This window comes from Oratosquilla oratoria, chromosome 38 (assembly GCF_046742065.1).
Source record: "Oratosquilla oratoria isolate Oo_2021 chromosome 38, ASM4674206v1, whole genome shotgun sequence".
Lineage (NCBI taxonomy): Eukaryota > Metazoa > Arthropoda > Malacostraca > Stomatopoda > Squillidae > Oratosquilla > Oratosquilla oratoria.
The window spans coordinates 1972022-1997149 of record NC_134814.1 but is presented as its reverse complement, the minus strand read 5'-3'; the positions used below and the strand labels follow the sequence as shown (position 1 = coordinate 1997149).

General features: G+C 41.0%; 1 protein-coding gene across 2 annotated transcripts in view; it reads left to right on the top strand.

Moving 5' to 3' along the window:
- The window catches only part of LOC143019940 (uncharacterized), an 82368-nt gene that overhangs the window by 40530 nt on the left and 16710 nt on the right, over nucleotides 1–25128 (top strand). For both annotated transcript variants that reach the window (XM_076175933.1, XM_076175932.1), the window contains exons 2-9: nucleotides 5868–5917; nucleotides 8124–8289; nucleotides 9254–9407; nucleotides 9985–10088; nucleotides 10474–10562; nucleotides 14883–15011; nucleotides 15396–15569; nucleotides 16261–16436. In XM_076175933.1, the coding sequence (XP_076032048.1) occupies nucleotides 5869–5917; nucleotides 8124–8289; nucleotides 9254–9407; nucleotides 9985–10088; nucleotides 10474–10562; nucleotides 14883–15011; nucleotides 15396–15569; nucleotides 16261–16436 (1041 nt within the window). In that variant the 5' untranslated portion in view covers nucleotide 5868. The remainder of the gene's footprint in view (nucleotides 1–5867; nucleotides 5918–8123; nucleotides 8290–9253; nucleotides 9408–9984; nucleotides 10089–10473; nucleotides 10563–14882; nucleotides 15012–15395; nucleotides 15570–16260; nucleotides 16437–25128) is intronic.

The window sequence follows — 25128 nt, the reverse complement described above, 5'->3', positions numbered from 1 at the left end:
GTAGGAGAAAATTCTGCTCTTCTGTGGGGAAGCAACAAGGCCACAGTTAGCAGAAGCTTGGGAGAGAGAAGTAAGAAAGAGTTGTAGGTGTGTTGGGGAGGTAGAGTGAATACATAGATCATCTGCATAGCATGTAATTGTGACCTCAGGAATAGTGGGCAAAGACGTGAGGAGACGATGCATAAGTATATTAAAGAGAAATGGACTTAGTACCCCTCCTTGAGGAGTGCCGAGATGAAAATCCCGTGAGGAGCTGTAGGCACCGCTAAAGAAGACACGGGAGGTCCGGTTACTGAGGTAGCCCTTAATCCATCGTAGTAATTTACCCTTAATTCCAAAGTCAATTAATTGATCTAAAATAACGTCTCGGTTTGCTATATCAAATGCACTTTTTAGATCTATAAATGCCACAACACTGTCACGGGAGAGGCGAGAATATAAGTCGACGAGGCAGTGATGGGTGCTGCGTTGGGGTAGAAAGCCGAAGAGACGTGGAGAAAGGCGATCTTGTAGTTGGTACATCAGTCGGGTGAGCAAGATTCTTTCCATTACTTTGCAGAAGCAGGATGTAAGGGAGATGGGCCTGAAATTTGCTGTACCGGGCTTGGGTATGGGGATTATTGTACTCGTGGTCCAGGCATATGGGATATATCCATCTCGTAGACACATATTGTAGAGGCGAAGGAGGGGGTTACCGGGTACACGGTGTAGTAATCGTAGCACATTGTAGGTAATGCCATCATCCCCAGGGGACGTGGCTTTACCTCTCAAGAGAGCACGTCGTAGTTCATCTTCAGTGATTGGTATATTTTCTTCATCATCCTCTTGCAGCAGAGCATGTACTAAGCGGAGTCCACGAGCAAAAGCACCGGAGGAGAGGGCATCCTGGACGGGGGTAGGTAGGTTGGCAGGGTTGGACTGGTTTGACCACGTGTCGATGAGCTGTTCGGCAAATACGGTGGGGGAATGATGACGGGCAGTAGCAGGAGTCTTCTTAATTACCCTGCGAATAAGGTGCCACATGGAGGCTACACTAGTTTGGTGATTAATTCTGTCCGTGAATCTCTTCCAGGAGTCAGTACTTACACATTCTAGGAGGGTTGTCAAATCGTCTCTGGATTGCTGGTAACGATGAAGTAGTTCAGGAGATGGGTTAGTTTGGAACATGAGTCCAACGCGCTCCGCTTCTTTCTGTGCGTCCTGAAGTCGGGTGTCTAGGTACCACGAGTGAGGAGGAGGGCGACGTTGGAGGTGGGGTCGTGATACGTAAAGCCTGTAAAAGTCGTGGGTGGCGGAGACAAGGCTAGTGTATAACTGGTCGGGGGAGGAACAGTCTAAGGTAGGTAGTATGCAGGTCATGTATGAAATGTACGTCGGGGAGTATTTGTGGGGTATGGTGAGGCTTTGGCGTGTGATTGGGGGTGTAGGTATCGTAGGAAGAGAAGAGCAATATGGTCTGAGAATAATGCAGGTACTGAGGAGCACTGGATGCGGGATGATACCAAGCCAGAGGTGAGGACGTGGTCCAGGGTGCCTCCCCGGGAGTGTGTGGCGCCACCTATGTCCCAGCGGGTCAGATGATGTTGTCGGATGAAGGATAGTAGGTGAACACCAGGGCGGTTAGTGGTGCCAGGACGATCTCCCAATGCAGGATGTCGAGCATTGAAATCCCCTGCGTATATTATACCTTTTATCGTAGGTGGTGGAAGAGTGGTTGGACGAAGACGTGCGGGAGCAGAGTAGATATTGCAGAGCTGTAGGATTCCGCCCCCAATTTCTATCTCGAAGAGTTGGAATGTTACGTCAGGGTCTGTAGAGGAGCGCAGAAGACGGTGTATCAGTGTATTGTGTATGTATGTTAGAAGACCGTTTCGTATCGTATGAATATAGGGGATATATCCGGGAAGGGAGGGTGCCTGTGGTGCAGTGTTGGGCCGGTTTGGAAACGCCTCCTGTAGAAAAATGACACAAGGGTGATGTGTCTGTACATATGCCTTCAATTGTGTGTACTTTTTGTGGTTGGTGATACCATTGATGTTCCATGAAAGGAGGTCTAGGTGAATGTTAGTTACGAACGTTGCGTTTGCTAGTAGGAGACCGGAGTGTGGAGGTGGATGGACGATTCGAGGAAGACTGGCTAGTACTGGGTTGTAACTTACAGAGTTTGTCGAGACGAGTTGCAATGGATTCCATTCTCTCGGCAAGCATGGAGATGGAGGAGACGAGGGTTTGTTGGGATTCCGCCAGTGTGGAGAGTCTGGTGGCAGTAGTAGTTTGGGCTGAGACAAGGCTGTCAATCCTGGTGTCAATGGAGGCGAAGCGGTCCTCGAGTGCTGCACATCGCGCCTGAAGGGCTGCAACGGCCTTACGGAGGGCAGCGTCTTGCTGAGGGGGGGTGGGAGCAGAGAGGTCAGTCCGGGCGGGAGGAGGTGGTGGGGCTGAGGTGGGGCCATTGGTCTGGGTCTGGCGCCGAGTACAGCCGTGCCAGACGTTGACACCTGGCTGTAGACATCGGGGGCACTTCCATTGTGATGGGTTCGGCTGTGGTGGAGGTTCAGAGGTGGAAGTAGTCGCAGATGGGGGCGGGGGCGCACTTCGGACGGGACATTCTCTGGATTCATGGGCGGCGGCACACCAGGCACACTTAGGGGAGGCGGAGCAGTACCTGGATATGTGACCGATACCCCAACACCTGTAGCACCAGGGTCGGTCGTCACGGAGTCTTTGGACTTGACACGGGGGGAGGAGAGGGAGGAAGTCAAAGGTAATGGTGTCGGGGGGTGTTTCGGGGAGGCTCCACACAATAACAATGCGGTTGATGGGGGTACCGTTCTGCATGAAGCGCCTGGCTGAGTGTACTCCTGGGAGCTGTAGGGCAAGCTTGTGATCCACGTCAACGGGATAGCGAGTGAGCAGGTATTGGGGGTACTTACGAGGTCTTTCGGGGGAGTCTTGAGGGAGAAGAGGCAGTGACATAAATTCATTTGTAGTAACTCGGTCCAGGATGTCTGTGCGTTGTCTTGATATGTAGATGAATCGAGAGGTGAGTGCAGCCATCTTAACCTCGGCCGTATCCCGTTGCAGGTGGAAAGTCTTGGTGATAGTTGACAGCCAGCGGAGTTTAACTTCTGTGGATGGGTTCCCGCTAAAGGCCAACTTAATATACTTGTCTCGGGGAGCAAATGCTGGAAGGGCGGGTGAGGGTCGGGTGGGGGCAACGGGAGTAGGACTGTGATTAGGCAGGGTAGGGCGAATAGGAGCCTTATTACACTCACTTGAGGTTCCCTTGATCGTCTTGGCAGCAGGCGGTTGACATTCTCCTGCGGGGAAGGTAGAGGTGTCGTCGGCCCGCCGTTTGGTACTGGGGAGCGATGTAGACTGGTGGGTATCATGCTGGGTGGTTGTTGGAGGGTGATGGGGAGTGGAGGTAGGACGAGGCAGGTCGGGCCAGTGGTTAACACTAATGTCGTCATCAGTGTCGGAAATCATTAAGTCCTGCTCTAAGCTGGATGCCGCTTCCGACCCCGAGTATTCCATCGAGGAAGGGAGGGCCTTGATAAGAAAGTAGGCTGATTTACTAGCGCGCAGTAGTTTGTAGCACTGTAACACAACTTGAGACAGCCGGTACGAGTCGTTAACGACGAGCACTGGATTTAAGTAGTTGACGGCGATAGTTTCGCACCTTCAGGTGTAGGTCCGTTCTCGACGAGAGCCAAGCACGGAATGCATAAAGGATTTGATGAAATACAGTACATACCACGTTTCACGTAGGTGCCCTCGGCGGAACGATTGACAATCTTATATACAAACATATATAATAAATATATATACATGCATTTATATAACATCTCGTACATCACAGACCAAAGATTGATACAACTCCTGGAGTTTATAAAGTACCTTGTTTAGATTGTAGTGATATATGTTGGGGACAAACGTGTAGAGACCTCACCACCAGGGTCAAAGAACACAAGTACTCAGTCAAATATGGACAAGAAAACTCCGTCGTATTTCAGCATGTCGCCAATTAAAATTGGGACGACGCAGAAATCATTTATAAATCTAAATGCAGTTTTAGAAGAAAAAGAAAAGAATCTTCTTTGATAAATAATTTTCCCAATTTTCCCAATACATCCAATGGCTAATGGTCACCAGATTGTATAACTTCCTTAGCTGTAAATAGACTGCTACCCTCTACACCAGGGGTTCTCATTAGGGGTGATTTTCACCCCCAGGGGTGAATTTTGGGTTTTCTGGGGGTGAATTGTGACCACATTAAGTTTACGGAGTGAGGAAAGCAAATATAGGCTCTGGCCTGTCACCTGGGCTGGAATTATACCAGTGCTGACCCATGTTAATCTTAGGATTAGAAAAGTGTTACGCTGTGCGATAATATCTGCATATTATTTAGAATGCACCTTTTGAAACAGGCAATCTTGGAAAGGAGGGGGGAATGACATCCTGGCAAAGGGTGAAAGGGGTGCATGATCCAAGCAAGGCTGAGAATCCCTGCTCTACACTAATTGAGGACAAAATCCACCAATGTCCACGTAGCGCCGAACACGTGACCTGAGTCCCGTCCTTACCTGTTCACCCCACTACTTTTGTATTATATATATATATATATATATATATATATATATATATATATATATGTTTCCACTCCGTAACACATATACTGAAGAGGATCACAGATAGTGATCGAAGTATACGGATCTTTTTACTTTCGCCTATTCTCTGAAAGTGGGTTATTAGAATAATTTTACCAATGTGCTACGATATATACATATATATGATATATACATATACACACACATATATATATATATATATATAAATATATATATATAAATTATATAAATACAAGCATATACAAAATATATACATATATGTATATGTATATACATATATGTATATATATATACATATATGTATATATATATACATATATGTATATATATATACATATATATACACATTTTTATATATACATACACACACACAATACACACACACACACACACACACACACATATATATATATATATATATATACATACACACACATTTTTTTTTTATCAACCAGCACTTTAATTCTAAGCCATCAACATCGGAAGAACCGTGGAGGCACATGCAGAAATTGAACGTGGTACGCCCGGGGACTCGAACCAAGGCCACCACGTGTCCAGTGCTTGTGGTGACTTGACCACTACACCATCAAGAGAGATATAAGTTGAGCGCAACTTTTCTTACATATTTGTATACTCGAGTTACATACACATACACGAAAGTTTGCGTTCAACCCATCTCCACTATGATAGTACAATTGGTAAGTATCCGAACGCGGGAAAGTATTTGTACAACACTGAATGGGTCCCAGTGACTGGTTGATAAAAATGTATCTTTAGTCTGAGAGGAAACCTGTGCTCAAAAAAAAAAAAAAAAAAAATATATATATATATATATATATTATATATATATATATACATATATATATATAATATATATATATATATATTATATATATATATATAACCATAAACCACATTAAACACATGACTAAAGATATCTTAAGAGACTAATGGGAAATGAAATAGTTGAAGAACAAACGTTTTCATCTATCAAGAGATCTTCAGGATGAAACAGCATTGTCCCATCTCGCCCCCCACCCCATCTTTACAAAACATCTCAGGAATGTTTCGCTCTACAGAGGCCCCAAATTCTATGGGACCAAGCAGCAGACTATTTTATTCAGCTAGAAGGAAGGAAAAGGCGGGGGAAGGTTGCAGATTCAGCAAGATGGGTAATACACTTTTCCCTTAATTTCCTGACCCCTAAAGTAAATGTCTCCGTTTTCTTTATTTCAGAATGAAGCAAGTGATACTATTCGGATGTCTCCTGCTAATTTCAAGAGCAGGTAAGTTCTATTTTCTTTCTTTCCATCAAAATGAGCTGAAGGTGACCAACGTCTGCTCCCTGAGATGAAATGAGTAAATCCCTTAAGTTTAATTCTAAGATGACTCACGATAATAGAGCCACTGGTTGACAGGCGCAAGTGTGTATGCAGATAAAAATAGCTGTGTGTGATTCACTACGGTCTTAGATCACCTTGTTGGACTCGTGATCGACAGTTATTGCCCTCCCGGCTGAGAGGTCGGGGCTCATGTATGCCCGATCTGTGGGTAGTGCTGTAATCTTATGCACACACACACACGCGCGCGCGCGCGTCGGACAGACGGCAAAGATTGGAACTCTGGAAAAAACGCAAATTTCGTGGATTTCAACGACGGGGGAGTACCTGTGTTGTATTAGTAGGGAAGGGGAAAGCTCGTGGTGTAGTGGATAGGTTAAAAAAAGAAGGGGGAAACAAAGAAGACCCTATAAACTATAGACCGGTCTCTTTTACAAGTACGGTAGCTAAAGTTTGTGAAAGAATGATCAAAATTAGATGGGTAAAACATTTGGAAAAAAAATTATGTGCCAAATCCGAGGCAGTTTGGATTTAGACAAGGAAGATCATGTGTCACAAACTTGATGTGTTTCTGTTCAAGACTAATAGGTATAATACAAGAAAGATGGATGGGCTTTTGATAAGGTGCCACATAAGAAATTGCTAAAAAAAAAAAAATAGAAACTGCAGGAGGAATACAGGGTAAACTACTTAAGTGGATGGAAGACCTCTTGCATGAAAGGAAAGTGAGAGTGGCGATAAAAGACAAACATTTCAATTGGGATGAGGTGATTAGTAGAGTTCCACAAAGAACTGTACTGGCCCCAATAATGTTTGCTATATATATATTAATGATATGGATGAAGGAATTGAAAGTTATACGAGCTTCTTCGCAGACGATGCAAAAATGTTGAAGAAAGTGAACACCGAAGAAGATTGTGAGTCGCTGCAGAGTGATCTCAATAATGTATGGGAATGGAGTAGGAAGTGGGAGATAGAATTCAAGATTAAGAAGTATAGTATAATGGAATTTGGACAAAGGAATACCTGGACAAAGAAATGGTGAAGAAAATACTGGTCACTTTGATAAGACCAAGATTGGAGTATGTAGCGACGACGTGGTCACCAAGTACAAAAAATGTATAAGAAAACTTGAAAGAATACAAAGAGCAATTACGAAATTGGCACCAACACTCTCAGAACTATCATATGAGGAGAGACTAGCAAAACTTGAGCTACAGACATTGGAGCAAAGAAGAGAGAAAGGAGACTTGATAACTATTTATAGAATCATGAAAGACATGTAAATTATTGATAGAGAGGATCTAATAAAATGGGATGGTAGAGATACAAGAGGACATGGAAAGAAAATCAAGAAAGACGATTATAGAAGAGACCCGAAAAAGAACAGCTTTCCCCACAGGATAATAGATGTTTGGAACAGATTATATGAGAATGTGGTGTGTGCAAAAACGATACACGAATTTAAAAACAGTCTACATAAAATGAGATATGGAGACGAGGCACCACGAGCATAGCTCTTCCCGTAAAATACAACTAAGTAAATACAATACTAAGACATCACTCAGGCTCAGGGGGTCCAGGCCTTTCAGGGATGCCATGCGCAGCAAACTCGTAGGTTAATGACCCATAGCGGGGTTGGATGGCATTTTACTCGGAGAGATCGTCTGCCCTTTTGATGGATTCTTTTTTCCTCTATATGGGTGTCCAGTATATCCTCCTCACTGGTGGATGACCGGTAGTGTAGCCAGTTTAGTCGCCGACGATCTGACCATGCGACAAGTGGTACTAGGTTATGAAGTTCTAGGACAGTTGCCCCACCTGACCCCAAATGTATTGAAGATATAATGAAATGTACTTTTTTCTTGTAAGACTAGTGACAGACCTTTGCATGTATGGTCAGACAAGAAAGACTTTTGGGGAGAATCACCTCTCACACGACTTGTCTTGAGTGTCTGTCACCTTCACTTGAGGATAAAGCTATGAGGGGCTGAGACTTGGTGGTCGGAATAGGTTCAAAATACTACCACAATTTTTCCAGATTTTTGCTTAATTGATGGTTCATACGTTACTACGACTGCTTATTTATCTATTCATATATTATTCATTTATCTAATTATTATTACTATTATTATTATCATTGTCTTTTCAGAGGGTTGGGACAAGAATCACAATTTCTACAAATGCCACACAGAGAGGGACCTGACGGAACAGCGTATGCCAAGCAATCTCAACAACCTGATCTACCTCATCGAGAAGTGGGAAAGGACAGAAAGCTACAAGAGCCCGTATGATATAGCCAATGCCCTTCTTAAAAGGTACGAGAAGGATCAAGCTCAGCATAGTCCTCGGGGACATACCGGGACCTCTCCCTGGTCTAATCCCCATATCACGCTCACACAACATCACTATACATTGCAATATGTGTGACACTACATGATCTCTACTACAACAAATACTTCTTAGCACAGACCCAGAAGAAGAAGCATGTCTATGGCATGCGAATGTCCCAGTTGCTGTCCTACTGTAAGGTCACAGTCCTGTTACAAAATCAACTTTACATACAGGATGCCGACATCTGCACAGTCGACAGGGAATGAATTCTGACACATATATATATACACACACACATGCATGGATGCATGTATATATATATATATATGTATGTATGTGTGTGTGAGAAAGAAAAGGAGTTAAAGAAGAAGCTAAGAGAGGAGTGGGAGGGAGTGAAGGATAGAGTAGAACTAGGACTGGAGGGAATGGGGATGGTTCAAGGAGGGAGTCACAAGGTGTCCAAATATGGTGTGTGCAACAAGGAGGACGGGAGGAAATAGAAGGAAGGGTAGTGAGTGGTGGGATGATGAAGCAAAGAAGGTTGTAGAAGAGAAGAAGGGAGCATTCACAGATTGATTATAAAATAGGATGAGAGAATCATATGAGAGGTACGAGGAAAAGAGAAGAAAAGCATAAGATATAGGAGGCAAAGAGGAGAGCAGATGTGAAATGGGGTAAATGTATGACAGAATTTTTTTAAAGTAATATAGTGAGAAGCTGAATGACGAACTAAGAGAAGTTAAACCTAGAATATGAATGTTAGACACATTGTTGAGATGTTCTTCCGGAAGTCTAGAATATTGTAACCGAAGTCGTTTCTACTCAAATGAAGTAGCGTGCAACCTAGTGTGCCACCAGCTTTATGGAACAAATCACTGGTGTATATGTGCATACGCGTCTGAGCGTGTATGTTCATATATATATATATATGTGTGTGTATTTTTTCAGATATAAGCATGATGGTGTCGTATATAGGGTGGACAAGAATCCTCATTGGGGGCAGTGGCAAACTCCAGAGGAGAAGGAGAAACAAGAGGTGAACAAGCGGTTTGTGTCGCTGTTTGAGACAGTTCCCGAAGACATGTATGAACCCAGGGAAGAGGTGAGTGATGCCCCATCAATAAGCCAGGGTTGCCCCTTTCCTTTTTAAAACAATAACAATAAATAAAATTAAATGGATAAATACAATTCTGAGGTGTTTGGTTTAGATGGAATAAGTATGGTCAGTTGTTGGGGGTGGGTTAAAACAAAGCCATTTTGGTGATAATACTGTTAGAAAAAATCTTTAACATCGATCTGTGCGATCAGTGGAGTCTTGAATCTTGATTTCTCGTTGGTTGTCCCCACCTCGCTCTCTCTCTTCCCTCTTTTTCCCCTTTCTTCTTCCGTTTCTCTTCATTCTCCCTTCTCTCTTTCTTTTCCCCATTCTTTTCCTTCCGCACCACCTCTCGCTCTGCTTTTCTTGTTCTCTCTCTCTCCCCCTAAAGTGCTGATTTTACTCTCAGAATCTGCCCCCCCCCCTTCGCCCTTCCTTGCCGGGCGGTACTTTATCTTCTATCCTTTATGCCGGCAGGCGATTCTATCCCGTCAGGCACGAGAGCGAAATTAAATCCTTAAATATTAACAATTCTGACGTGTTCCTTCCTTGTTCTTGGACTGCTGGGGCGTGTGGCCGTCAGTGCGCCCTCTACCGAGCGCTCTCGCACAGTGTCGAGACACACCCCTTCGAGGGAACGGACGAGAACTGGGAGAACGTCCAGAGGAGGAAAAGGAGACGAAGAGGGTGAGTTCGCTCTTCATGTCCTCCTGGCTTGAGCAAAGTCGATACAAGTCCAGGGCATTTCAACTCTGGAAGAAAGCCAACGACATGACGTCATGGAGAGGTGTGGTGGGCTTTCCTGAGACACAGTTGGCTGTCCAGCCTCCAGATGACGTCATAGGGTTTTCATTCCCAAGTGAATTGAGCTGTTCTTGTGTATGTCTGTCTTTCTATGTTTGGTATGTCATCCTTTAGTAATATATAAAATAAACTGGTTCAGACACAGTGGCCAATGTACCCTAACTTAACCAACGGTAGTCTAATATCTATAGTTACAACTATAGAATATGCTGGCTCAGTCTCAGTTGCCAGTGTACCCTAATTTTAATGATGGACTCAACGTTTACAGCATAGAAATCCCACCGGCCAAACACCCAATTGAGAACGGCGTCTTGCGAACTCCATCGGGCCCCATTGCTGCAGGAACACTTCTGGGAGGTACTGTCTGTCTGGCACCAAGTTATATTATTCACACTTGCAACCCCCATTGTGTGTGTGTTTTTTTGTGTGTATGTATGTGTATGTACATATATTATTTTTCAGGTAATTTTCTGGTTGAAGGAAAATTGAGTGTAAAGGAAAAGTGGACGAAGGGGGAAAGGGTGGGAGGATGAGAGGTGTTGGAAATTAAATTGCATGAGAAGGAAAAAATAAAAGAATACTAGGAGAAGTTAAGAGAAGTGTGGAAGGTAGTGAAGGATAAAGGGAAAGTAGGAATAGAAGAAAAATAATTGTGTTTCAAAGAGGAAGTGACAGAGTTCGCAAAGATGATATGTGGGATGAAGATGATGGGAGCGAATAGAAGGAAGGGTAGTGGATGGTGTGATGAAGAGGTGAAGATAGTAGTAGAAAAAAGCGAGCGGATGAGGGTTGGTTGTCAAGTAGAAATAGGGAAGCAAATGAGAGATACAAGAGGAAGAGAGAAGTAAAAGTAAGGTGAGGGAGGCAGTGTGAACCCAGACTGTTCAGGGCTTCGAAACATAAACAGATGAAAACGAACCCATGTCAGCAATAGATGGGCAAGCACTTTGCCTGGCACATCGAACATTGTAATACCGTAGTTGTTGTTGCAGTCCTGCAGGTCCCATTTCCTCTCTCAGGGATGACCAGACCTCTTTTCTAGTTAGAGGGAATGGTAATGGATTGTCAAACAGTGGACAGAACAGCATGCAGCCCAAACACTGGCCTCACCCATGGCTTACAGCAACTCTGCACTGACATTGCAGATGCCGGCCGATTTCCACTCTTCAACTTACAGCCTCTCTGACCTCCATTAAGGAGGGTGGAGTTTCATTTATCTGTGGATTGGTAACTGCCACACAAACACCAGTAAGAGTAAGATGGCTGCTAGTAGTCCATTAGAAACTGCTCAAAGTACTTGAAGAGGTTACATCCTTCCACATCTGACCCTAACTGCCCATCAGCTGTTCGGACTGTGCTCCCTGGGTCAGACTTGGAGCAGAATTTCTTCAAGGCTCAGCAAACAGGTTTGATGTCACTTGCATTGAAATGACCCTCGACATCCTCAGCGATTCCCCTCATGTACCACTTCTTACCCATTGTCAAGAAAACTCTAGTCCTCCATTGCCGAGTCCTATATCGGCCCACGTCTCCAGCAATTCTGGTAGTTCAGCCCACCTCTCTACCTTCCAGTGTCTTGCATGACGCCGCATTATTCCTTGACTATGTGCAATCTCCAGTGTATTTCTCGGCAGCTTTCAAAGTTTCACGTTTGCAGGTGTCTCACAGCTCTTCAGGGTACTCAAAGTTGCACTTTGAACCAATTAGATATTGATGCTACATGCATCTGGGCACATGCATTACCTCTGAGCTTACCGATATTAAATCCAGGTTAATTTAATTCTCCTGGACTTGAAACGCAGTCTGAGTGTTGTGACTACAAGTTGATTAACTCCAAAAACTCTGCTCTCTGGCAGGCTCTAGTTTTGCAGGATCCTCCAATATGTGCTAGCAAGTATGTGGTTGATTTCCATTGGCACTCCGGCACTGTAATGCCAAGTTCATCAGTGTGGCTCTCTTTTCTGGAATCAGGAAACGGCAAACCTCAACTTTCTTGACTTTGCACAATTGAGGAGTGAACTGTTATTGTTCCTGATTCCTGAGCCATTGGGGACAGTTCATACTTTATAGTCAGCTCTGTCAATGCCAGTAACCGCACTGAGGCCGCCCAAAACAAGTACAGTCGACTCTCAACGCGAGGTTACGTTCCTGGAGACGTCGTGTTAATCAAAATCGCGTTTGTTAAACATATTTTTCCCATAGGAGATAATGGTAATAGGGGGGGGGGGTAGGTTCCTGGACACTGGGAAAGTCTTGTCTATTTTGGGATTTTGTTACTCTGAACTTGAACAAACACATTATTAATACATTTGTAGGTTACAGAAAAAACACCTTCTTTGCATTTATTTGTAGTACACATTTATTCTATGTGCGCACTCGTCACCAGCCACTCTCCGCCTCACTCGCCTCTTCCTCCGACTCCCGGGCACTCGTAGAACAGAAAACGAGCTTACAATCTCTAAATTATTAATTTCTTTGTAACAAATTTTCAAGCTTTTATGACTAATAATCACGGTCCATACATTTAAAAATTAGTTTACCATTAATTGTGGGTTGGTGACACATTTTTCTTTTTTGTTTTGGTGTAGAACGGAAAACGAAAGTTTACAATCTCTAAACTACTCATTTCTCTGTAACAATTTTTCAAGCTTTCATGACTTCTAATCACGGTCCATACATTTAAAAAACAGTTTACCATTAATTGTGGGTTGGTGATACCGTTTTCTTTTTTGTTTTGGTGTAAAACAGAAAACGAAAGTTTACAATCTCTAACTAAATTATTCATTTCTCTGTAACTTGTATACAGACACTTCCACTCACAGTGCGGGCTAGCTTCAGACAGATCAAAACAGAGCGCGTGAAACTGACCGCGCTGAGACCCTCTCAATGTTCTTACCGTCAAATTCAAATCGTGTTAAATCGAAATTGTTGTGTTATTTAAACATTTTCCTTAAAAATTAACTCGTGTTAAATCGAAAACGCGTTAGTAAAACTCGTGTTAATTGAGAGTTGACTGTATGTCCTGTGACATGGATGTCTCTTCAAGTTCATAACTCAGCTGGAGCATATACTGTGATAAGAGAGAGGAAGCCTAAGATATTCTTTAGCCTCACCAACTAGAGTAGCCTCTACAACAGTGTACTATCGTCGGGTAGATATTCAGAGCTACTCCCATGTGGTGGGCCCCATTGATGCAGCCGGAACCATCACTACCAATCAATTGCTGGGGCTCTTCATCTCTGAGAGAGCCACATTTTCCATTAGAAGGCTACTGAGTTTTGCTGATAAAAAGGGTAGTCAGTCCTGGGAGAGGTAAAGAATGTTCCATTCATCCACACGGAGAGCCTACTGAAGGTTTATCTGGAGCTTGGCTTAACATCTGTGCATTCTTATTTGCAAATCCCCAGCAATGCTCACAGCAGGCTTGGTGGTTCTGACAGGAGGTAGGTTGCAAGCCCATCCCTACCATAAATGCCATGTCTAGATGACATGTATATAGTATGAGATTTTTCCTCCCATGCACCCACCCACCACTCCCAAATGAAGGGAGACTATGATTTAGGTATACATCTTTTCCCCAACATTCCCGGGGGTCGCAGGAGAGTATATACACTCACCACCTTGGCAACAGAGGGAGACAGACATGGACCTTGCAGTGTTGACCAAGGCTGTAGCTGAATGTTTAACTCACAGGTTCAAGTCAGGCATCCTAGCCAATTTGCCTCTCCAAACCAGGAGAGGACATCCGTCCTGCCCATCAGGGATCAAATGTTTACTGGGGGAACCTCAGTGCAACCACAGCAGTGGGACATCACACAGCCTCCAGGACTCCACTTCCACCTCCTACAGGGATACTATGCATGGCAAACGCACGATTTAGCGGCTCATAATGGGGTTGGGTGGCCATAGACTCATAGATAGTTCAACTTCCCCTCACTAGAATTCTTTTTCATTCATGCTGTTGACAGATCACAGGGCATATCACCTAGTTGTAGATGAGTTTTGACATCAAACTGTACTTCTACACTTCCTCTCAGAGTTTCTATATTCCATTGAAACCTACATGCAATGTAACGTGTACATGCAATTTGTTGTGCTACATGACTGGAGTAATAGTAAGATAACAAGAGATTTGTCCTTGTTTTATTTCGAGAGAGGTAACACAGCTTTATCAGGTAGAGGAGGAAATGGCTGCCTGACCAACTATGTCTGAGTGATGGGCTGAACTGATATAACCCAACTAGCTAAGCCAGCCCACATAGGATTTGTGCTTTTGTGAGGTCCTTCAGATTTGCCCAAGGGAACAAGAAGTTGAGGTGAACAAGAGAGAATATTCTGTTTTATTTGGAGAGGTTCACAATATAATAAATAGATGAAGCAGGTGGTACTGCTAGAAGCCAGAAATTTTATAGCCAGAGGGGGTTGTTGTCTCCAGCATGCAACTGGACATTAGTAGAATGGAAAGTGTCTGAGCACATTACAACATTGTACTGGAATTTTCAGTATCTCGTTCTAGCCAACAATTGATGATTTCATTCATCTGAAAGGAACCTCTGTGTCTCAGAGGGGCCTAAAGGTAACTCGGTATATTGAATGCTTGATCATTTTGTCCTGACTAACACCAACCTCATATTCAGATGAATCTCTGGCTCTTAATGGTATTTCACATCTCCACAGGGATCATGGCAATGGACCAGAGTGGCTCAAAGACCATCCAGAGTGTCTTTGATAGTGAAGAAATTGAATTCATGAAAGATGAAATGAAGAGGTCGTCCATTCTCCCGCTCCATGCCTTCACAATTGCAGGTAAAGTCAAGGACGACCCAGAAAAGGTGGCCTTTAGTTTCTTGTGTTTCCAAATTCTTCTCCAGAATTATCCTCAGGTAAACATTCCTCGAATTCAGTCAATTTGTTCTTAAAACCTTTTGAGCAGATAGAACATTACACAAATATTGTTCTAGCTAACTATATATGATTCTATTTTGTGTAGGGAGGGTGGGATGAAACTGGGGCAGCATGGGGTTGAGACTTTCCATTTCGAGTCTCTCCCCAAGTTAAAAAAAAAAAAAAAAAAAAGCCTTATGCCAGTCAGAACAAAGCTTGTAGAGTAAGTCACAAAAGGAAAACCCTGGGTTGTTGGAGAATCCAGACCTTTGTGGTAGCCTGACATGCTGATTATCATCACCACAGGGGACATCGCACAGGTGTCTTTTCTCAATAAACTCTTCTACCTGAGTCACGAAGGGAAATTCCTTGGGGACAGGGGGATCTTTGGAAACTGTACCGCCTGTCCACGCCAGTACTCCCTCGAGCAGAAAACGTTCACCCACATGACTCAGGCAGAGATCTTCGCTGGCATAGACGGTGAGTAGTACAGTCATCTTGTGTATTCCGAGGAGTACCTCACATGGTCAAGATCTTTCAACAACAATGGTATTGTCAGTGTCAAGAACTTGTTGCAGACAAGGAAGATGATACAAAAGAGACAAGGAACTATAGGAGCCTTTATTAGAGGAACAATGTCAAACTATTTGAATGTTGATCTTACTAAAACAAAAAAATTGTACTGGTTATAGAATCTATATGACATTGCATTTTTCTGACACAGATTAGATATACAAGAAAAATAATATATTTCACACTTTGAAGTTAAAATTTTGTAAGTGGGGGAAGGGGAGGAAGGAAGGTGGTATTCTGAAATGGTGAACAGGTGCCCAATTTGCTTTATAAATTCTAAGTTTCTAGGCAAACTCCTGATTTATCATCACTTCCTTTTTTTTTTTTTATATAAGTCTGACGTATTCATATTTACATGAAATGGGTCAAGATAGCCTCTTCAACAGGAAAATGTATCCCCGTAAACTTTTCCTCAGGTTGACCCCAGACGACTGCAAAGAAGAATCTAGGAGGGGAATAAGGGCTGAAGGGGAGGTGGGGGGGAGACTTTTTTCTGGGTTCATTCTTATGATAGAGAAGGTTATCCTTGAACACATTAACCGCAGCACCGACTCAGTGGCTTTGAGGTTGACTTTTTGTGGTGTCTTTGCCTTTCAAGCTCTTCTCATTGCCAAGGCCAAGCCCTCGTTCACTCCGACATTAAGATTGTCCCAGATTCTTCGCATGTACTACAGTGACCTTGGTCTCCCTGGAAAACCTGAGTACAAGGCTTGCAACCGATTGGAGCTTTACAAGACAGTACTTGATGCAGACAAGGAAACGCTTAGGGAACAGGTAGGACAAAACATAATATGTTTACCTAATCTACAATACATAACACTAGAAGTAAACTTGTGAGTGTGGGAGGAGGGGGTCCTGTTTGTGTATTTAGCAAACTTGGATTCAGATGTGTGTATTTACCTAGTTGTATTTACCTAATTGTATTTTATGGGATGAGAGCTATGCTCGTAGTGACCCGTTTTTGTATCTCTCCGCATCCAGTTTATTCTCAAAATCTTGTATAGTTTTGGCACTCACTATTTCTCCATTTAGTTTGTTCCAGACATCATTCACTCTATGTGGGAAACTATTCTTTTTCAAATCTCTTTTGTAACTGTCCTTCTTTAGCTTCTTTTCGTGTCCTCTTGTTTCTCTTCTGTCCCATTTTAATAAGTCATCTCTATCAAGAATTTCCATCCCTTTCATAATTCTGTAAATGGTCAAAAAATAATCTCTTTCTCTTCTCTGTTCCAGTATTGATAAATGTAATTTTGCTCAATCTTTGTTCGTATGTCAAATTTGAGATTGTAGGTGCCATTTTTGCTGCTGCTCTTTGAATTCTTTCTAATTTTCTTATGTTTTTTTTTTTGCTAGGTGGCCATAGTGTTGCAGCATACTCTAGTTTAGGTCTTATTAATGCAACCACTATTTTCTTTACCATTTCTTCATCCATGTAGTCAAAGGCCATTTTCATGTATCTAAATAAGTTAAAAGTCTCTCCAACTAATTTATTGACATGTTTATCAGGTGTTAAGTCACTTGAGATAATCACTCCCAGGTCCCTTTCTGAGTTGACTTTTTTACTTCCTTGTTACCAATTTTATATTGACCTGATATTCTATTTTTGGTTTTTCCAAATTCTATTATACTACATTTCTTAATGTTAAAGTTCATTTCACACCTCTGACTTCATTCCCATATTTTGTCCAGGTCTTCTTGTAGTGATTTGCAATCTTCTGTGCTTACTATCTTGAGTAATTTGGCATCGTCAGCAAAAAAAGTTCATGTAACACTTCACTCCCTCATCCATATCATTTATATATATGGCAAACATTAAAGGAGCCAATACAGAGCCTTGCCTGACACCACTTATCACATCTTCCCAGTTAAAATTTTTGTCTCTAAGTACCACTCTCATTTTTCTCCCACTTAAGAAATCCTTCATCCATTCCAGTGGCTTACCTTGTATTGCTCCTATTATTTCAATTTTTCTTATTAACTTTTTATGTGGTACTTTATCAAAAGACATCTGCAAGTCCAAGAAGGCGCAATCTGCCCAGCCATCTCTTTCTTGTATTATCTCAATTAATCTTGAGTAAAAAAATGTTAAGTTTGTGCTCCTATACCCGCATTTACCTATTTGTAGTTCACAGAAAAGGAGCTATGATCGAACAGTCCCATCCCCTTTTCTCCATCAATCTCACCTAACTTTAAAGTTGTTTATATTTCTAACTTGGGCTGTATTATGTAGGCTTTCCCAGTTGACATATCTGGACACAAAACTGCATTTCTTGACATCCCTCAGATATGTAGTCTTTTTCAGTATGTTCCCATCTCCTTGTGGCATTCCTCCCCCTTCCCTAACCAGGATCTTCTTTGTCATTTCCATCCATTCCCTTTAATGACCTGAACATTGTGACTATGTCACATTTTTCTCCTATTTCTTTCAATGATGGCAGGTCTGATACTTTTAGTCCTCGTGTGGCTTATCTACAAGGCTGGAAACAAATTTGGTCATTGGTCTTTGTATTCTCTCAGTGTTGTTTATATCTGCCACTTTTTGTGAGGACCCCATCACAGCTGCATATTCTTAATCTAGGGTGAGTAAGCCATTCTTTGATTTTTTTCCACCTCTTTGTCTTTGTAGTTAAGGTCTGTTTTCATGTTTGTCACCAATCTGCATATCTTGCCCACAACCTTGCAACATTTGTTAGAGGACAGGTTATCCATGACCAATTCTCCCATATCCTTTTCCGCCTTTGCTCTTTGAAGTGTCTCACTTTCCACTTAATACTTCACCAATGGCCTTTTTGAGGGTTTGACCATTATTCTTATTTATTTATTTATTTTTTGAGTTGGAGTTTATTTTCTACTCATAACTCCAGATCAGGAGCATTACAGGTACCAGTTCTAACAGTTAAGTGACTCAAATGCCCTCCATCCTGACATCCTACTCTTAGGTAGCTAAATGAGCCCAATTTGTTCCCAAATCTTACTCATAATGCAAAACACTTATTGAGCAAAAAGGCGAAGAAAAGCAGCTGGCATCTACAACATCAATGTGGAGTTCATGAAAGCTTGAGGTGAGGCCATGATCCACAGGTTGCATGTGTTATTGTCTGCTGTCTGTTCATCCTTATATTCTGGGACAGAGTGCTAAAAAGTATGAGGAGGCATGTCCAGCTTCTTACCTATTAATTTTCAACACTTTTCAACACATGCATGGATTGGGTATAAGACGGAGTTGTAGATCATTGTTGTTGCAAAGCATGTATTGGCAACACTAAGGTCAATGATCTTGTATCTGCTGATGATATTCTTTTTGCAGAGTCATTATAGGTCCTGATCACAGTTTTGAGTAACTGCATAGGAAGATGAGACCATTTGGACCCCAGGTTAGGAGGGTGCCTGCATGGGGCATTGATGAGAGAGACCATGAGGACTGGTGATACCATGGAAACAAAATAATGAGCCCCCTTGCATATGCTCCCAATTGATGATGATGATGATATGCACTATGTACTGGCGCCAAAATGTTCTTTTCCTTCAAGTCATTAAATCCACCCATCTCTCAATTCATTCACACAATTTTACTATAATAATAGTCAGGGACATCTGTCTGAAGCTCAGTGATTTCTCCTTCTTTCCTTCTTTATGGATTGGTACTTCATTAGTATTTTTCCAGTCTTGTGGTACTTTCCTTCAATGAAAACACAAGTAGGTTATGAATCTTGCTTGCCAGTGTTTGTAATTTTTCAGTTTTTACTGGTGTGTGTATTTACCTAGTTGTCTTTGCCTAGTTGTATTTTACGGGAAGGGGAGGTATGTTTGTGGTGTCCCTTCTTCATATCTTGTTTTATCTAGACTGTTTTTAAATTTGTGTATTGTTTTTTGCACAAACTACATTTTCATCTAACTTGTTCCAAGCATCTATTATCCTACGGTAAAAGATGTTCTTTTTCTTGTCTCTTCTATAATTGTCTTTTTTTATTTTCTTTCAGTGTCCTCTTGTATCTCTACCATCCCATTTTATTAGATCCTCTCTATCAATAATTTCTATACCTTTCATGATTCTATAAATAGTTATCAAGTCTCCTCTCTCTCTTCTTTGCTCTAATGTCTGTAGCTCAAGTTTTGCCAGTCTCTCCTCATATGATAGTTCTGAGAGCATTGGTGCCAATTTCGTAATTGCTCTTTGTATTCTTTCAAGTTTTGTTATACATTTTTTTTTTGTACTTGGTGACCATGTCGTCACTGCATACTCCAATCTTGGTCTTATCAAAGTGACTACTACTTTCTTCACCATTTCTTTGTCCAGGTATGTAAATGCCACTTTGGTTGATCTTATTAAATTATAAGTTTCTCCAAAAACTTTGTTTATATGTTTCTCAGGTGACATATTATTTATAATAAGGACTCCTAGGTCCTTCTCATTTTCCACTTTTTTAATTTCTTCTTCTCCCAATGTATATGATACCACTATTAATTTTTTGCTTCTTCTAAATTCCATTATACTACACTTCTTAATCTTGAATTTCATCTCCTACTTCCTACTCCATTCCCATACTTTATTGAGACCACTCTACAGTGACTCACAATCTTCTTCAGTGTTCACTTTTTTTTCAACATTTTTGCATCGTCTGCGAAGAAGCACATATAACTTTCAATTCCTTTATCCATATCATTAATATATATAGCAAACATTATTGGGGCCAGAACTGTTCCTTGTGGAACTCCACTAATCACTTCATCCCAATTAGAATGTTTGTCTCTTATCACCACTCATTTTTCTTTCATGCAAGAAGTCTTCCATCAACTTCAGCAGTTTGCCCTGTATTCCTCCTGCAGTTTCTAATTTCTTTAGCAATTTCTTATGTGGCACCTTATCAAAAGCTTTTTTCAGGTCTAGAAATCCATTACATCTATTAGTCTTGAAGAGAAACACATCAAGTTTGTGATGCATGATTGTCCTTGTCTAAATCCAAACTGCCTTGGATTTAGTATGTTATTTTTTTCCAAATGCCATGCCCATCTAATTTTGATAATTCTTTCTCACATTTTAGCTGTCATACTTGTAAGAGAGACTGGTCTATAGGTAGTAGGGTCTTCCTTGTTTCCCCCTTTATATATTGTTACTATATTTGCTCTTTTCCAATCTTCTGGAACTTTTCCTTCTTTCAATGAACTGCTTATTAGATTATGTATTTTGTCTGTTAGTTCATTCCTGCATTCTCTCAAAATCCAGTTTGCCATTTCATCTGGTCCATGCGATTTCCTGACATCGAGATTACTCAAGTGATTCATTATTTCTTTCCTTGTTACTTATCTCTTTCATAGGGGGGACTTTCTCTTCCCACTTGGCATCTCTAAGTTGTATGTTCTCCCTCATAAACACTGATTTAAAATGCTTGTTCATAATTTCTGCCATTTCTATTTCCTCTGTGTATTCAACTCCTCCTTGTCATAGTTTCTCTTATTCTTGTTTGTTTTTAAGTTTGTTGTTTACAAATCTGTAAAATAGTGTTGGTTGATCTTTTACATTTTTCTATGACATCTTTTTCATATTTTCTCTTTTCTTCTCTGCTCACTTGTACATATTGATTTCTATAACTAGTATATATTTTCCATTTTTCAGGTCTTTTGTCTTTTTTCCATTTTATCCAAGCTTTATCTCTTTTGTCTTTTAACTCCCTACATCTTTTGTTGTACCAACACTTTACATATCCTTTTTCTTGTTTTTGTCTTGGAACATACTTTTCCACTCCTTTATAAATTTTTGTCAAAATATTCCATTTCTCTTCTACTGTTGTTTTCTCCTTGTGTATCCTTTCCCAGTCTGCTTTTTGAAAGAATTATCTTATTTTATAAAAATTTGTTTTTCCATACATCAATCTTCCCTTTCTATATTGTTCATTTTTTCCACATATTTTTCCTCATTTAGTTCCAGTTCAACCAATATGTGGTCACTTTTACTTATTGGTGTCTTATATTCAATCTTGTACACTATATCGGGTTCTGTTGTTATTATTAGGTCTAGTCACGATGATTCTTCCTTATTTCTATACCTAGTATTCTCTTGTATCTATTGCGTCATTGTATGTTCTATAATCATATCAAGTAGTATATTTCCCCATAGGTCATCTCCACCCTTCATTGTCTTCTCTCCCCAGTAGATTTCTTTACAATTAAAATCACCCATTATAACTATTCTTCCTCCATCTTCCATTCTTATTTAGTGTTATTCTTGTGTCTTCTAACATATTTTTGTGTTCTCTCTCTTCCCATGAAGCTGTTTTAGGAGGCACATAATTTACTAAAAACTTCCTGCTCTTCCCATCCTTGTCCTCCACTTCCATCATAATCATCTCTACTCTATTCTTTCCATATGTGACATTCCTCACAATTCTATCGTTCCTAGTCAGGAACATAACTCCACCCCCTTGTTTTACCTCTGTTTCTAATCAAACAATTATATGCACCATGCCCTACACTGTTGGGTGGTAGTAGACCTTTCAATTTTGTCTCTACAATTACCATTATGTCTGATTCTTTTTCCTTCAGGTAATCATTCAGTTTGTTCAAGCCTGTTATTAAGCCATCTATATTTGTGTAAGACACTTTTAATTTTCTGCTACTTCCATCGTGTTTTCTGTTTCCCTTCTGTTTTTCTCTGCTATGAACCATTTCCTCACTTTCATATCCACTACTCTCCAATAGAATTTCTCTTTGTCTGACTCTGTCCTTTTCTCGTTTTTTTCCTTAGCTTCTAGTCTTTTTGTTTTCTCCTCTCTTTCCTCTTTATTCATCTCTTTTTATCCATACCTGTTTATACTGATCACTTTTTGCTAGTTTCCCTGTTTTTGCTAATATATTCTCTGCCGTCGTTTGTGATCTGAATTTAACCTTAACTGGTCTGGCCTTATCTGTATTGTATTTCCCTATTCTATAAATTTCTTCAATTTCTTTCCCTGTTTCTTGTTCCTCTTGAACTACATCTAATAACTTGTTTACCTTTTTCTTCTCCTCTTTTACTTTTGTAGTCCTATTTGGATTATGCTTTTCTTCCATCCCTAATATTGCAGGATCGTTCCCGCATAATATGAATAGGATTAGGAAATATATATTAACGATAGTTACCAATTACGGTAGGCACAGGTCCCATAGAAGAGGTAGGGGCCGGTAGGAGCAATCGCGGAAAGCCGGTACGCAAAAGTGTAAGTGTCTGTTTAGTCATAATTGTCAACAATGTCTTACGTACCTGTCTTCGGATTGTCTTACCGGCGTCTTATGTGTCAAAGTTTAAGTAGTTAAGTATAAGTTCTTTAGATTGGCGATATACTGCTACTGATCCGTTCTAGTCGGCAAGTGCTACCCAACTGGCGTGCTTCTAGTAACTGTACTCGACTGACCGATCCGACCCGCTCACGCCGGGCTGTCTTCCGCGCTCTCTCTACATCCGAAAGCGTCATTCATTTGTTTCATGTGTTTTTAGTAACGAGTTTAGATGACGCTACTGCAAATAATATTATACATTTCTTTTTGTCTGCTATATCTCTTACTATATTCTCCTTCTCTCTCATCACTTTAATAACTGTGTCCTTAGTTTGTTCTTTCATCTGTTGTGTCACTATATCTCTAAATAAATTTTGTTCTTCTATTGGACTTTTTTCCAACCCTATACTTCTTTTGCTATGGACTCTTTATTCTTCTTCTTTAATTCCTCATTCTCATCTTTTACTTCTTTTACCTGTCTTTTTAATTCTTTTATTTCTTTAGTTAGGTTTTGTTTCTCCTTCTTTAGTTCTTCCAATTTATCAACTCTTTGCATAATCCGTGTAAGTTGGCTGAACCTAACCTCCCAGTGTTCGATCATTTTCTCTAGTTTTTCCTCTAGACTTGCTAATGAGGGGAGGTTGGCATCCCCTCCCTCATGAAATCCATGGAAATGATTATTTCCACTTTCTATTGTGTTGTTCTTATCTATATTTCTAATTTTAGTGCCTTTACTGATATTTTTTACTTCACCTGCATCGTCTGCAGCCCTCTTGTTGACATTTTTCTGACGTCCGGGGGAGCCTGTTCGTCTCCTTCTCATTTCCTTCCATTTCCCTCAGTAATCCCTCCCTTTCTCCTTTTTCGTCACCTTCCCACTACACCATGAGCTTTCCCCTTCCCTACTAATACAACAAAGGTACTCCCTTGTTGTGGTCGACGAAACTTGAAGAATTCTTGGAGTTCCAAACTTCGGCTTCGCTGTCACTTCGACCGGTATGTGTGTGTGCGTGTGTCTTGGATCCACAGAGTAATAGACAGTTGGAACAAGTTAGATGAGAAAGTGGTGTGTGCAAAAACAATACATGAATTTAAAAATAGTTTAGATAAAACGAGATATGAAAACGGGGCACCACGAGCATAGCTCCCCTTCCCGTAGAATACAACTAGGTAAATACATGTTGGACTTGTAATCAACAACAGCTATTACCTGCCCAGATAGAATTGGAGCTTAAGTCCTATCCATGGGTATTGCTGTCATACAAAATTGTTTGGCAAAATTACAAAGTGAAATTGTGAGGTGAAATCTTTAGTCAAAATTGAGAGGTGATATCGTTAGGCGAGATTGTGAGGTAAAATTATTGGGCAGAATTGTGAGGCAAAATTGAGGTGAAATTGTTGGGTGAAAGACAGTGTCTTCAACTAACAAAATATGAAAAGTTATGACATTTGAAGTGTTGAATGTATCATATATATATATATATATATATATATATATATATATATATATATATATATATATATATATATATATATATATATATATATATATATTGTGCTCAGAGGCCAACATAAAAACTGCAGTAGTGGTAAAACTTTGTGATAAGTAATATCTAGGGTTGTTTTATGAAAGAAGACTCTAAAAGTAATAAAAATATGTTTTGGAAGGAAATAATAAGAAGGGGAAGGGAGTCAAGTAGAGAAGAAAAGGTAAAAGGCACAAATGGAGAGATAATAACAAAAGAGGAGGTGGTATGGGGAAGATGGGTAAAGTATTTTAGGGAGCTTTTAAATGTGGAGGAGAATAGGGAGGGAATAGTGGTAGCAATAGGAGGTGCTAAGAAAATGATAGTCATGGGTAAGGAAAATGGAGGAGATATAAGAAATAATGAGGTGCAAGTAGTTTTGGAAATGATGAGAGCAGGTAAGGCACCTAGGTTAGATGTGTGTCATGCAGAGGGTCTGAAGAAAGGAGGGACAGTAATAAGGGACTGGCTGGTGATGTTGTTTAATGTGTGTCTAAGGGAGGGTAGAGTGCCGGAGGACTTGGGGAGTGCATGTATAGTTCTGCTTTACAAGGGAAAAGGGGACAAGTGTGAGTGTAATAGTTTTAGAGGGATCAGTATGTCGAGTTTAGTTGGGAAGGCTTATGACAAGGTTTTAACTGAGATGATTAGTAGAGGAACAGAGGTAGTAATTGGTGAGGAACAGTGTG